This window comes from Oncorhynchus tshawytscha, linkage group LG18, assembly GCF_018296145.1.
Source record: "Oncorhynchus tshawytscha isolate Ot180627B linkage group LG18, Otsh_v2.0, whole genome shotgun sequence".
In the NCBI taxonomy this organism is placed as follows: domain Eukaryota; kingdom Metazoa; phylum Chordata; class Actinopteri; order Salmoniformes; family Salmonidae; genus Oncorhynchus; species Oncorhynchus tshawytscha.
In genome coordinates, this window is record NC_056446.1 from 9834483 (window position 1) to 9847882 (window position 13400).

General features: G+C 42.9%; 1 protein-coding gene and 1 long non-coding RNA gene across 2 annotated transcripts; one reads left to right on the forward strand and one right to left on the reverse strand.

Moving 5' to 3' along the window:
- Positions 1–590: 590 nt before the first annotated feature.
- klf11a (Kruppel-like factor 11a) lies at positions 591–12691 on the forward strand. Its single transcript, XM_024377755.2, has 4 exons — positions 591–765; positions 2770–3021; positions 10861–11824; positions 11965–12691. The coding sequence occupies exons 2-4, from the start codon at positions 2779–2781 to the stop codon at positions 12249–12251; spliced, it is 1494 nt and encodes a 497-aa protein (XP_024233523.1). The 5' UTR covers positions 591–765; positions 2770–2778; the 3' UTR covers positions 12252–12691.
- LOC121839969 lies at positions 4570–5926 on the reverse strand. Its single transcript, XR_006079257.1, has 2 exons — positions 5813–5926; positions 4570–5263 (listed from the first exon to the last, which is right to left on the reverse strand). It is a non-coding gene; the product is annotated as an uncharacterized LOC121839969 (long non-coding RNA).
- Positions 12692–13400: the final 709 nt, after the last annotated feature.

A 13400-nucleotide genomic window follows, 5' to 3' on the forward strand; every position in this document is an offset into this window, starting at 1 on the left:
AATTGTATAATCTTATTACTGTATATATAAAATAAATGTCAAATCTGTAATATGAATTTTATGACCCGGATTGATTCACAACATTTATTTACACTTAGAGTAACATCCATTTAATACACCAGATTTTTACAATGCAATTACACTAATCGATAATAAAACAATTTAGACGCTATAAGATATTATCGGATTTATAAAATAAAAAACACAGCTAATTCTTTATTTCGAAGCCAACGTATTGCATTCTGCAGTTTCCCTATTAATTTCTTTGTGCCCATTTTGCGCATGCCCGCTTAGCGCGCGCTCTCGTTCCAAAGCAAGCCAGACGCGTGCAAGTATCTCACGATTCGCCGTTTCAACCTTTCCCCTAGTTCTCGAGCATTGAGTTCACCGGGTTTACTCTGACACCACTGACTCCTTCGTCACGCCTTCCAACAGCCACGCACCCTCTTTGCTCCAATCGCGACGCAGACACGTCCTGATCACGCGCTGCTTGCGATCTGATTGGACGACGTCCGCTACACCTTTGTTTTTGATTGGTAACATGTTACCACCCGCCAGTCTGCTCTGAATTTTGTTTCTGTTTTTTTCGTCTCCCCTTTTGATTCACTCAGCTAAGGCCAGTCTCAACAACTGGCAGCGGGAATACTTGTGTGCTCAGGGCTCGTTGAGTGGTTAAATTGCTACTGTCTCTAGTATTATTGTTTTACTCATACTTTCCATATGGTGACTTTCACATCACCCCCGAATTCATAGCAATCTTGTCGGGTAAGTTGATTGATTTTTACTTTAAATGTTAAATCTTCAGGTATTTCAAGACCATCGATAAGTTACACACACACACACACGCGCACACACACACACACACACACACACACACACACATTACAGCATTATATAACTTGAATTGAATGCATTGAAGCAAGCCGCCCAAGTTCAACGTGATGTTCTTTTAACCCAGGCAGTCTGGTTTATTTGAAGTCAGAATGAAACTAGTGTATCCCCGCGCAACGGCCAGTGTATCAACTGTGTGATCACACATTGCTACATTATATCCGCCTTATATCACTGCATTGTTACATTGTAATAATACTTTTTTCAATATGATACGTTGTTATTTTAAATTGTTACACACACACATTGTTACACAAACACACACATGCGCTCAGAACTCTCTCACACACACACGACGCTGCTATTCTATTATATACTATTTATTCTACTGCGTGACCAAGTCACTGCCCATTTTATATTTTTAAATACAGTCCATTATTAATATGCATACCACCTACTCCATTACTTGTTTTGTTTTTGACTTATTGTTATTATTGATTAATGTACTGCATTGTTGCGGGAGCTAGCGCATAAGCATTTCGTTGCACATGATATTATACCTGCTGTAAACTGTGTATGTGACGAATAAAATATTATTTGATATCGTGTTACATTTAATTGTGGCCCCTAAAAGCCAAATGGAACTGTACATCTCATTTTGCATTTTAGCGGGGCTCAACTAGACTACTGTGTTTGCTGTATTACTATGTGCCATTTATCAGTCTGCTTGGTTGAACATTTTGGACATAAATTGACGATTGATTCATAGATTAGCTAATTGATAAAAGCATGAAGATTGGAATTGGATTATGAGCTGCTTCCATGTGTGTCAATAAAACAAGTGGCTGGTTGTTTTTGCTGGAGAGTGTCCTCAAGCAGTTCAATAAGAGGCGGGGGTTCTCAATTCAACCCAATACTTCCTGATGCGGCCCACACCCCCTCCACAGTTCTTGCATGTTAATCAAATCGACTATTCTGGGTTTTTGTTGTTGATGTTGCACATTACTCACATGTCTATTTTTGGTGATGTCCAATGTTATGTGAGCTACTGGGAACTGGGAGGATTGGATGCACCCACCCACCTGCCCATCCACCCGCTCAAATGGCTGCTGTTAGCTTAGCGTTGCAGTGGGGCCCCTCTCTCTCTCTCTCTCTCTCTCTCTCTCGCCATTCCTCTAAAGCAGCTAGCAGCCTCACTACATGCAGCTGAGCATTCAGCGGATGACAACAAACTGCACTACATAGCTACATGCACATCTAGAAGAATACCCAACCCTTGTTCATTGACTACTGTCAATGTGTTTTCCACCATTTTGAGGCTTATATGGTTCATAACTTGAGCTAAAACCATCTGAGGGAACCATTGCAGTAGTAGGACTCTAGATATATTTAGTGAGATAGATGTCAGTGTTGAAAAGAGTCTGCAGCCATCAGAAGCTATTGAGCTGTAATTGTGATCAAATTGTATTTGTCACATGCACCGAATACAACAGTGAAATGCGTACTTACAAGCCCTTAACCAACAATGCAGTTTCGAAAAATAAGAGTTAAGTAAAAAATAGATAGGCCAAATTTTTTTTTTTTTTAAAGAGCAGCAGTAAGAAGTGGACTGGCTAATGGGCAGTTTGGGCAAATACCAGATGGGCTGGTCCATCTTCATTCCACTGGGCCAGTCTCAATTTAAGTTTTTGCACAGAATTTTCTTTATTTGGGGGGTGGGGGAATAAATAGACTAGAGTGCATGTTAGTATTCCTTAAACTGATTTCTGGTCTGATTAATGGTGCATCCTCGCTATGGACTCATTCTCTCCCACACTCCGTCTGATCTAATGGCCCATAGGGCTCTGGTCAAAGGTAGTGCACTATATAGGGAAAAGGGTTCCATTTTGGGACACAGATGGTGATTGGCGGTGCATTTTCCCTGTGGCCTCCCATCAGGCTGATCTAATGGACATCAGGGTGATGATGATGGAGAGGAACAGGTACGACAGTGAGCAGTCCTGCTGCAGCACCTTTGAGTACCACGACCTGGAGGCCGCCGAGGCGCTCGTCAGCATGAGCTCCTGGGGTCAAAGGTCACCAAACCACAAGCCACGCCCCCTGACACCTACCTCTGACTCCTGCGACTCTCTCCTCCTGCACCCTGAGAGCATGGAGTCCCCCAAGGATCTGATCGCACTCTCATCACTGGTGAGTTGAATCCCATTATGTAGGCCTCAGTGGTTTTGAATTTCTACTGTAAAATATCACTTTTCTATGCTAACGTAGTTAGTCTAGTAGCCTGAGTATAGAAAAATGAGTGGTTGGGACTAACCAGCGGCTGCCATTTTATTCAAAACTACAATCAGCTTTTTGCAATAGAGAATTGAATGGGTTTGTGTCACATTTGATAGTTAAAATGTTTAAAGCAGGGATACGCAGGTGGTGGGCAACCTTATGCCGCCCCACTTCTTGTGTAGTGGGTTCAAATGGAACGAAAACAAGGGGATTGAGCCCTGAGCCGTTTTGGGCTGGCCTTCTGGGCTAGGTGTGTCTGGCTAATCCCGCTGCCCCGGAGCTGGAGAGGAAGTGAAATTCACTTGCAATCTAACATTACAGCTGCCAGACACAAACAGAGCAGACATAGTCAACAGGTATCATTCTCTGTTCTTGGCTCTGAATCAATGACCCCAAAAGAGAAAAAGAAGCGAGAAATGACCAATCCAGAAACCGGATTAACATTGGAGTTAATTTTGAAAGGTGAAAGTGTAACGCCAACATGGCCACCGGTCTCATGGACTGGTAACGTTATGTACAGTGCATTCGGGAAGTATTCAGACCCCTTGACTTTTTCCACATTTGTTACATTACAGCCTTATTCTAAAAATGTATTAAATAGTTTTTTTCCTCATTAATCTACACACAATACCGCATAAAGATAAAGCAAAAAATAAATAAATTAATATCACATTTACATAAGTATTCAGACCTTTCACACAGTACTTTATTGAAGCACCTTTGGCAGCGATGACAGCCTCGGGAGTCTTCTTGGGTACGACGCTATAAGCTTGGCACACCTTTATTTGGGCAGTTTCTCCCATTCTTCCCTGCAGATGCTCTCAAGTTCTGTCAGGTTGCTGCAGCGCTATTTTCAGGTCTCCAGGGATGTTCGATCGGGTTCAAGTCCGGGCTCTGGCTGGGCCACTCAAGAACATTCAGAGACTTGTCCCGAAGCCACTCCTGCGTTGTCTTGGCTGTGTGATTAGGGTCGTTGTCCTGTCTGAAGGTGAACCTTCGCCCTAGTCTGAGGTCCTGAGTGCTCTGGAGCAGGTTTTCATCAAGGATCTCTCTCAACTTTGCTCCGTTCATCCCTCGATCCTGACTAGTCTCCCAGTCCTTGCAGCTGAAAAACATCCCCACAGTATGACGCTGCCACCACCATGCTTCACCGTAGGGATGGTGCCAGGTTTCCTCCAGACGTGACACTTGGCATGCAGGCCAAAGAGTTCAATCTTGGTTTCATCAGACCAGAGAATCTTGTTTGTAACAAATGCTTTAACAAAATGTGGATAAAGTCAAGGGGTCTGAATACTTTCCGAATGCACTGTAAGTGTTAGTTGCATTTTTAGCCTGCTAGCTACATTAGCTGCTAACCGTAGTGTGTTCAGTGTTCAAGCTAGCTAACACATACTTAGCTAGCTAGCTAACATTTTCTGTATTGACATTTTTGGTTGGAAAGGCCATTGACACTTGCGCAAATAAGGATTTCAATTTATTTGAGTGATATGACTTTTTCTTTCCAATCACCATCAACACTGTCAGTGTAACAGAACCATGGATAACTTGGACTACTTTACTGCATGATAAAATGACCACAAATCTGTTATGTAAAAATCCACATTTACATTTGAATTCACAATTAAAAACAAAAATGTTACTGATTTCTAAAAAGAAATGGGACAATTACAATGACAACTGAACACTTGTAGAACTTAAATGAAACACACACACACAAGGCAGGCCATGTACAGCTAGCTACCAGCTCCCAGGAATAAAGCCTCAAATTTGCTGAAGCGGATCACGGGAGGCCAGTACTTTCCACACACAGCAGCTTGGAATAACAACTCTGTTGCCAGGTCCCTCACCTCCAGGCCACAAACTGTTATGTGCTGTTCCTGGTTCCCACCTTTCATCTCCCCTACTAGAAGGTCATCAGAGCCGGTATAACCACAATGCATCCTTACTGCTCTGCAACAGAGGGTAAATTCTCAATGGCTGACACAAAACCTTATTTCTATCTTGAATTGAAATGTTGATTTGGTTGGGTTCTGGTGTAGCAGGTAGAACGTCACATGGACACTGCTGATGGCGACGCATGTATTGTAGCTGAAGGGTTAGGATATTCACATCTATGGCTGACTATGTTTCCTCCATCCAACAAGTCCAAGCTATCCTGTGCATTATAGGTTGACATTGGGAAAACATGAAACAAATTGTTATTTCATAGTACATGGTACAATACGTCATATCCCCATATGCTGAACATCCTGCATATGCCAAAATAAAAAGGGATTTTGATTTGATAACTATACTGGACTCGCCAAATAGCCCTTACCCAGCTATCCAGTTAGCTAAACACTCATTCAAATAACTCAGTGAGAAACAGGGTGCTGTTTTGGAAGTTTACTTGAATCACAGTGTGAAACTGCAACAAACAGTAAAGTATGTTTTCAGTTACAGTAGTATAGAGCACAGAATGTATTCCACAATAACTGCACTAAATATAAGGAATAAGAGTACTCAATCTAGAGTCAAATATAAAATAAAGTTACTAGAATGCAACTGTATGCTTGATATTACTCAGCTAGATGTCCCTGGGGAGAAATAGCACTGAAGCTAATGCAAAGTAGCTAACCGTTAACTCAATTTTCAATCTATTACAGAAGCATGAAAATGATATGTGATAAACATTTATCTTGTGTTAATAAACAAATGTACTTACAGACATGGTGTATTACAAAGCTTATATAGAAGGATGTTGAAGGATTATAACTACTCTGTCAAACATTGCTTCACTTCAGAAACTGCTTCCTGTCACATGACACAAACAGTTAAATTCCACCCTGCTGCACTTAAACTGCCACTAGGGGGTGCTAAACAACTAACAGGTCCAGAACAATAACATAATATTGATAAAATATGAGTACATTAGTGAGAACGTACTAGAGGTCGACCGATTAATCGGAATGGCCGATTAATTAGGGCCGATTTCAAGTTTTCATAACAATCGGAAATCGGTATTTTTGGACGCCGATTTTTGTTTAGATTTGTTTAAAAAAATTAACAAATACATTTTTTACAACTTTATTTAACAAGGCAAGTCAGTTAAGAACACATTCTTATTTTCAATGACGGCCTAGGAACGTTGGGTTAAAACTGCCTAGTTCAGGGGCAGAACGACAGATTTACCATGTCAGCTCAGGGATTCAATCTTGCAAATTTACGGTTAACTAGTCCAACACTCTAACCACCTGCCTCACGAGGAGCCTGCCTGTTACGCGAATGCAGAAAGAAGCCAAGGTAAGTTGCTAGCTAGCATTAAACTTATCTTATAAAAAACAATCAATCAATCAATCATAATCACTAGTTAACTACACATCTTTGATGATATTACTAGATTATCTAGCGTGTCCTGCGTTGCATATAATCGATACGGTGCGCATTCGCAAAAAAAGACTGTCGTTGCTCCAACGTGTACCTAACCATAAACATCAATGCCTTTCTTAAAATCAATACACAGAAGTATATATTTTTAAACCTGCATATTTAGCTAAAATAAAGGTTAGCAGGCAATATTAACCAGGTGAAATTGTGTCACTTCTCTTGCGTTCATTGCACGCAGAGTCAGGGGTATATGCAACAGTTTGGGCCGCCTGGCTCATTGCGAACTAATTTGCCAGAATTTTACGTAATTATGACAACACGTTGAAGGTTGTGCAATGTAACAGCAATATTTAGACTTAGGGATGCCATCCATTAGATAAAATACAGAACGGTTCCGTATTTCACTGAAATAATAAACATTTTGTTTTCAAAGCTGGTGGTTCCTTTTAACATGAGTCTTCAATATTCCCAGGTAAGACGTTTTAGGTTGTAGTTATTATAGGAATTATAGGACTATTTCTCTATACGATTTGAATTTCATATACCTTTGACTGTTGGATGTTCTTACAGGCACTTTAGTATTGCCAGTGCAACAGTATAGCTTCCGTCCCTCTCCTCGCTCCTACCTGGGCTCGAACCAGGAACACAACAACAACAGCCACCCTCGAAGCATCGTTACCCATCGCTCCACAAAAGCCGCAGCCCTTGCAGAGCAAGTGGAACAACTACTCCAAGTCTCAGAGCGAGTGGCGTTTGAAACGCTATTAGCACGCACCCCGCTAACTAGCTAGCCATTTCACATCGGTTACACCAGCCTAATCTCGGGAATTGATAGGCTTGAAGTCATAAACAGATCAATGCTTGAAGCACAGCGAAGAGCTGCTAGCAAACCCACGAAAGTGCTGTTTGAATGAATGCTTACGAGCCTGCTGCTGCCTACCACCCCTCAGGCAGACTGCTCTATCAAATATCAAATCATAGACTTAATTATAACATAATAACACACAGAAATACGAGCCTTTGGTCATTAATATGGTTGAATCTGGAAACTATCATTTCGAAAACAGAATGTTTATTCTTTCAGTGAAGTAGGGAACCGTTCTAACGGATGGCATGTACAATTCTGGCAAATTAATTACGGTCTTTGTTAGGAATAAATGGACTTCACACAGTTCGCAATGAGCCAGGCGGCCCAAACTGCTGCATATACCCTGACTGCTTGCACGGAACGCAAGAGAAGTGACACAATTTCCCAAGTTATAAGAAATTCATATTAGCAGGCAATATTAACTTAATATGTAAGGTTTAAAAATATATACTTGTATATTGCTTTTAAAGAATGGCATTGATGTTTATGGTTGGGTACACATTGGTGCAACGACAGTGCTTTTTTCGCAAATGCGCTTGTTAAAATCATCACCCGTTTGGCGAAGTAGGCTGTGATTCGATGAGAAATTAACAGGCACCGCATCGATTATATGCAACGCAGACACGCTAGATAAACTAGTAATATCATCAACCATGTGTAGTTAACTAGTGATTGTGTTAAGATTGATTGTTTTTTATAAGATAAGTTTAATGCTAGCTAGCAACTTACCTTGGCTTCTTGCTGCCCTCGCGTAACAGGTAGTCAGCCTGCCACGCAGGCTCCTCGTGGAGTGCAATGTAAGGCAGGTGGTTAGAGCGTTGGACTAGTAACCAGAAGGTTGCAAAAACAAATCCCGAGCTGACAAGGTAAAAATCAGTCGTTCTGCCCCTGAACAAGGCAGTTAACCCACCATTCCTCGGCCGTCATTGAAAATAAGAATGTGTTCTTAACTGACTTGCCTAGTTAAATAAAGGTGTAAAAAAAAATTTGTCCACAATCGGTGTCAAAAAATATTACTGGTTGTATGAAAACTTAAAATCGGCCCTAATTAATCGGCCATTGACATCTACTTTGTTTACTACAGCTAGGGGGGGGGGGGCATTACCACCAAATAAGCCAGTCACAACAGTATATTTTACATGCAGTGCATTCGGGAAGTATTCAGACCCTTTTGACTTTTTCCACATTGTTACATTACAGCCTTATTCTAAAATTAAATTAAAACAATTCTATACACAATATCCCATAATGACATATCAAAAACAGTTGATTTATTTTTGCAAAAAACAGAAATACCTTAACAAAAGTATTCAGACCCTTTGATCTGAGACTCGAAATTGAGCTCAGTTGCATCCTGTTGTTTCCATTGATCGTCCGTGAGATGTTTCTACAACTTCATTAGAGTCCACCTGTGGTAAATTCAATTGATTGGACATAATTTGCAAAGGCACACACCTGTCTTTAAGGTCTCACAGTTGACAGTGCATATCAGAGCAAAAACCAAGCCATGAGGTCGAAGGAATTGTCCGTAGAGCTCCGAGACACAATTGTGTCGAGGCACAGATCTGGGGAAGAGTACCAAAAAATGTCTGCAGCCTTGAAGGAACCCAAGAACACATTCTTAAATGGAAGAAGTTTGGAACCACCAAGACTCTTCCTAGAGCTGGCCACCTGGCCAAACTGAGCAATCAGGGGAGAAGGGCCTTGCTTGGTCAGGGAGGTGACCAAGAACCCGATAGTCACTCTGATAGAGCTCCTCTGTGGAGATGGGAGAACCTTCCGGGAGAATCTTCCAGAAGGACAGCCATCTCTGCAGCACTCCACCAATCAGGCCTTTATGGTAGGGTGTCCAGATGGAAGCCACTCCTCAATAAAAGGCACATGACAACCCACTTGAAGTTTGCCAAAAGGCACCTAAAGGACTCAGACCATGATTCTCTGGTCTGATGAAACCAAGATGGAACTTTTTGGCCTAAATGCCAAGCGTCACGTCTGGAGGAAACCTGGCACCATCCCTACGGTTAAGCATGGTGGTGTCAGCATCATGCTGTGGGGATGTTTTTCAGCGGCAGGGACTGTGAAACTAGTCACGATCGAGGGAAAGATGAACGGAACAAAGTACAGCGAGATCCTTGATGAAAACCTGCTCCAGAGCGCTCAGGACCTCAGACTGGGGCGAAGGTTCATCTTCCAACAGGACAACAACCCTAAGCATACAGCCAAGACAATGTAGGAGTGGCTTCGGGACAAGTCTCTGAATGTCCTTGAGTGGCCCAGCCAGAGCCTGGACTTGAACCCGATCGAACATCCCTGGAGAGACCTGAAAATAGCTGTGCAGCAACCTGACAGAGCTTGAGAGGGTCTGCAGAGAAGAATGGGAGAAACTCTCCAATACAAGTGTACCAAGCTTGTAGCAGCATATCCAAGAATACTCAAGGCTGTAATCGCTGACAAAGTACTGAGTAAAGAGTCTGAATACTTATATAAATGTAATATTTAAGTTTTTTATTTTTAATAAATTAGCAAAACATTCTAAACCTGTTTTTGCTTTGTCATTATGGGGTATTGTGTGTAGATTGATGAGGGGAAAAAAATATTTAGGCTGTAACCTAACAAAATGTCAAGGGATCTGAATACTTTCCGAAGGATGTGATGTTGCGCTGTAACCAGTTTAACATGTGTAATGCTAATGTGACCATCCTATGACTTTATGGCCCATAGTCTACCAATGTGTCATGCAGATGAGCCATTGTTAACTTGTCTGACCACGCTGGGTATTCAGTCTTTCTGGTGGGTAGTTCACACTAGGTAGGAATCAATGCTGTATATAGGCAGGCAGTGTGCTCAATAGGCAAACATAGCTAACTATTTTGGTCGAGTACCAACAAAATAACTATTGAATCACAAAGCATAACAAAAAATACCAACTATTTTTCAGTGAGATCCACTATTGGCTCCTTGATTAAGCTAGAAGTCGCTAGATCACGTTGCTGCGATGACATCCCAGCACCAATTTGCCTTGATGCGGCACAGCTGCAGTCCCTGACGTAGCGTTTCACCCCCTCTTCAGCCGCACACCCCCTCCCCTTGTGCTTCTCTGTCTGTGTATGCACCATTGATGTGACTTCTGTTGCACAGACAGTTTCTCCCACTCACGTTTTCAGCAGAATTGAGTGGGGAAAGTCGCTAAATGCTATCAAAACCATAGAAACCCTCTGTGTCAAAACACTCCAAAGGCAGCCTGAAAAGTAGCTGAAATTGTCGCGAGAAACCTTTCCAGAAAAGTTGCAAAATGTAACGACAAAGTCACTAAGTTGGCAACACTGGCTCCGGGGCAGCAGGGTCATTCGAGTAGGCGGTATTAGCGCAAAGACACACCTAGCCTAGAAGGCCAGCCCAGGGCTCAACCCCCTTGTTTTCATTCAAAGTGAAAACACTACACCAGAAGTGGGGCAGCATAGGGTCATGGACGACCTGCGATTCCTGCTTTAATTCATCTTTCTCTTTCTTTTTTCCAGTGCATGACCCCCCCTCAGAGCCCCATCTTTGCCGAGACCTCCACCTCCACAGCTGTCCTCACCACCACCACCTCATTGGCCAGCTCCAGCTCAGGCCCCAGACCAGTCTTAACCCGGCCAAGACTCTGTGCAGGTCTGCCCCACAGGAATGCCCCTCTCCTGGGCCAACAACTTGGCACGGCCCCCCTCTTAGAGAGCTCTGGAGCTCAAGAGCTAGCCAGCAGAGCCATGGTGACCAGCGTTATCCGTCACACTGCTGACAGGGCCCTCTCACAGCACAGTATCAACATTCCACCTCAGTCCCTCATAGGGATACAACACACCTCCTCCAACAGAAACCCTACAGCAGCCTCTTTGGCCGAGACCATTCCCATGCAGACTGAACCACAAAGCTGCAGCACTGGTCCATGTGTTAAGGTAGAGAAGGACGTTAGTCCATCCTCACCTGACAGCAGCACAGGCCCCTCCACTCCTCCCACTGAAAGTTCCCCATCCCAAGCCACAGCCACCTCCCGGTCCTCACTCCCCATCCAAAGCTCCCAGGTCCTCTGCCAGGTGTTTCCAATCAATGGGCGGACAGGGATGATCTCTGCGTTTGTCCATCGGGGTCCGGTGCAGATGCAGACACAGGGGGGGCCCAAGCCAATACTAACCCAGTCACCATCCTCCTTCCCCCAGCCACTGCAGCTGGTGGGCTCCTCAGTGACTCGCGGGACGGTGATGTTTGTGGTTCCCCAGTCCCCTGTTTCCCAGGCCTCGTCATGCCAACAGACTGTCATGACCCTCGGGAACACCAAGCTCCTGCCCCTGGCCCCAGCTCCAGTTTACATGCCCTCAGGGCAGAGTAGTAATGCCACACAAGCTGACTTCTCCCGCAGACGGAACTACGTCTGTAACTTCCTGGGCTGTAAGAAGACCTACTTCAAAAGTTCCCACCTCAAGGCCCATCTCAGAACTCACACTGGTAGGTACTACCTCCCCACCACACTTGTTAGACAATTTACTGGATATTCTAACCAATGGCAATTTGATTAATGGTCATGTTGAATAGGTAGTGGGGTTATCTTCTACTGATATAGTTTCCATTTGTCCCATGCCGTCCAGGTGAGAAACCATTCAGCTGCCACTGGGAGGGCTGCGACAAGAAGTTTGCCCGCTCCGACGAGCTCTCCCGCCACCGGCGAACACACACCGGCGAGAAGAAGTTTGTGTGTAACATGTGCGATCGGCGCTTCATGCGCAGCGACCACTTGACCAAGCATGCTCGCCGACACATGACCACCAAGAGGACCGCCACGTGGCCGACTGAAGTCAACAAGATGGCGGCATCTAAGGGTCCGTCGAGTAACTCCAGCCTTTCTCTCAGTGTGCTGGTCCCTTCCCCTAATTAGCTGGGTCTCAGGCCGTACGGTCATCTCAGGACAATATACCACCACCAACCACACAAGACCAGGGGTTTAAATTAAACAAAAACTATAGGCTGCTACTCATTCATGGACGGAGACAAACTGACCTTGCACTGGATTTTTTTATGATGCTTGTTTTGTACTTTCGATCTGTAATATGTATACAGTATGTAATGTTTAGCAAAATGTATGCACTCTTTTTGCCAAAGCCTTTGCATTGTGCTTTTCTGTTACTATTTGTCTCTGTGATTATAAATATGTATATATTAATATCTGTATATGAATGTTACGTGTATTCCAATCTGCATTTATTGAATATATGTTATTGATATTTTAAAATGTGTCAGTGGACATTTTACCTCACTGTGATACTACCTACTTTCTTGCTTTGCATATTATTTAATAAACATTTGTCTTAAAAAGTGCTGTTTTTGATAGCTTGATTGTTTTTTTGAATTACAGATACAGTATATTATTACTTAATAAATACTTTATAAAGCCTCACCATACTAATAATATGAGTAATCCATTTATGAATGAATTCTATAGATATGCCATGTCCCAATGTGTAGTTTTACTAACTTTCAATGTAGCCAATTGTAATTATTATGAGTCCCATTGTTTTTTCCCATAATAAAATACAAAATAAAATACACTAGTAAACTTGGTCTCTATATTTTCTCAATAACATGATGATGAAACACCCAATCTTGCTATTTCTCATTCTCAGCAGTGTTGGCGGCAATATTAGTATTCTGTTACACAATTGCACTCGATCCCCTTTGATTTTGAATACCAGTCTCATCCCACCACCCAGTAACAACATTCCTCAAATCACATTGCAGTATTTTAGAGTGCTAAGGGGGCGTGACCAATTGGAAAATGTCCTTTCAGCTGGAATATGATCAGAGGATTTTAACTGGCTAACACAGTACCCGCCCATTTGCCTTACTGACCGACATTCACATAAGCAAAATATTGAAAGGTCCCTGTAAGCGCTCCCACTAAAATATAGGCCAACAGCACCACTCAGTGGAAATAAATACTTCACAACGTGTGTGAATAAAGTAAAGCCTTGTCAGGTTTCCAGTTCTTAACTTTATGGACACACGACACACCAGGTTGGGCATCCTC

Excerpts from the sequence above, each read along its gene's own strand:
- klf11a (XM_024377755.2), top strand. The coding sequence starts at position 2,779 with ATGGACATCAGGGTGATGATGATGGAGAGGAACAGGTACGACAGTGAG. Across the intron at positions 3,022-10,860 it reads TGATCGCACTCTCATCACTG|TGCATGACCCCCCCTCAGAG; the intron begins GTGAGTTGAATC and ends TCTTTTTTCCAG. Across the intron at positions 11,825-11,964 it reads CCATCTCAGAACTCACACTG|GTGAGAAACCATTCAGCTGC; the intron begins GTAGGTACTACC and ends CATGCCGTCCAG.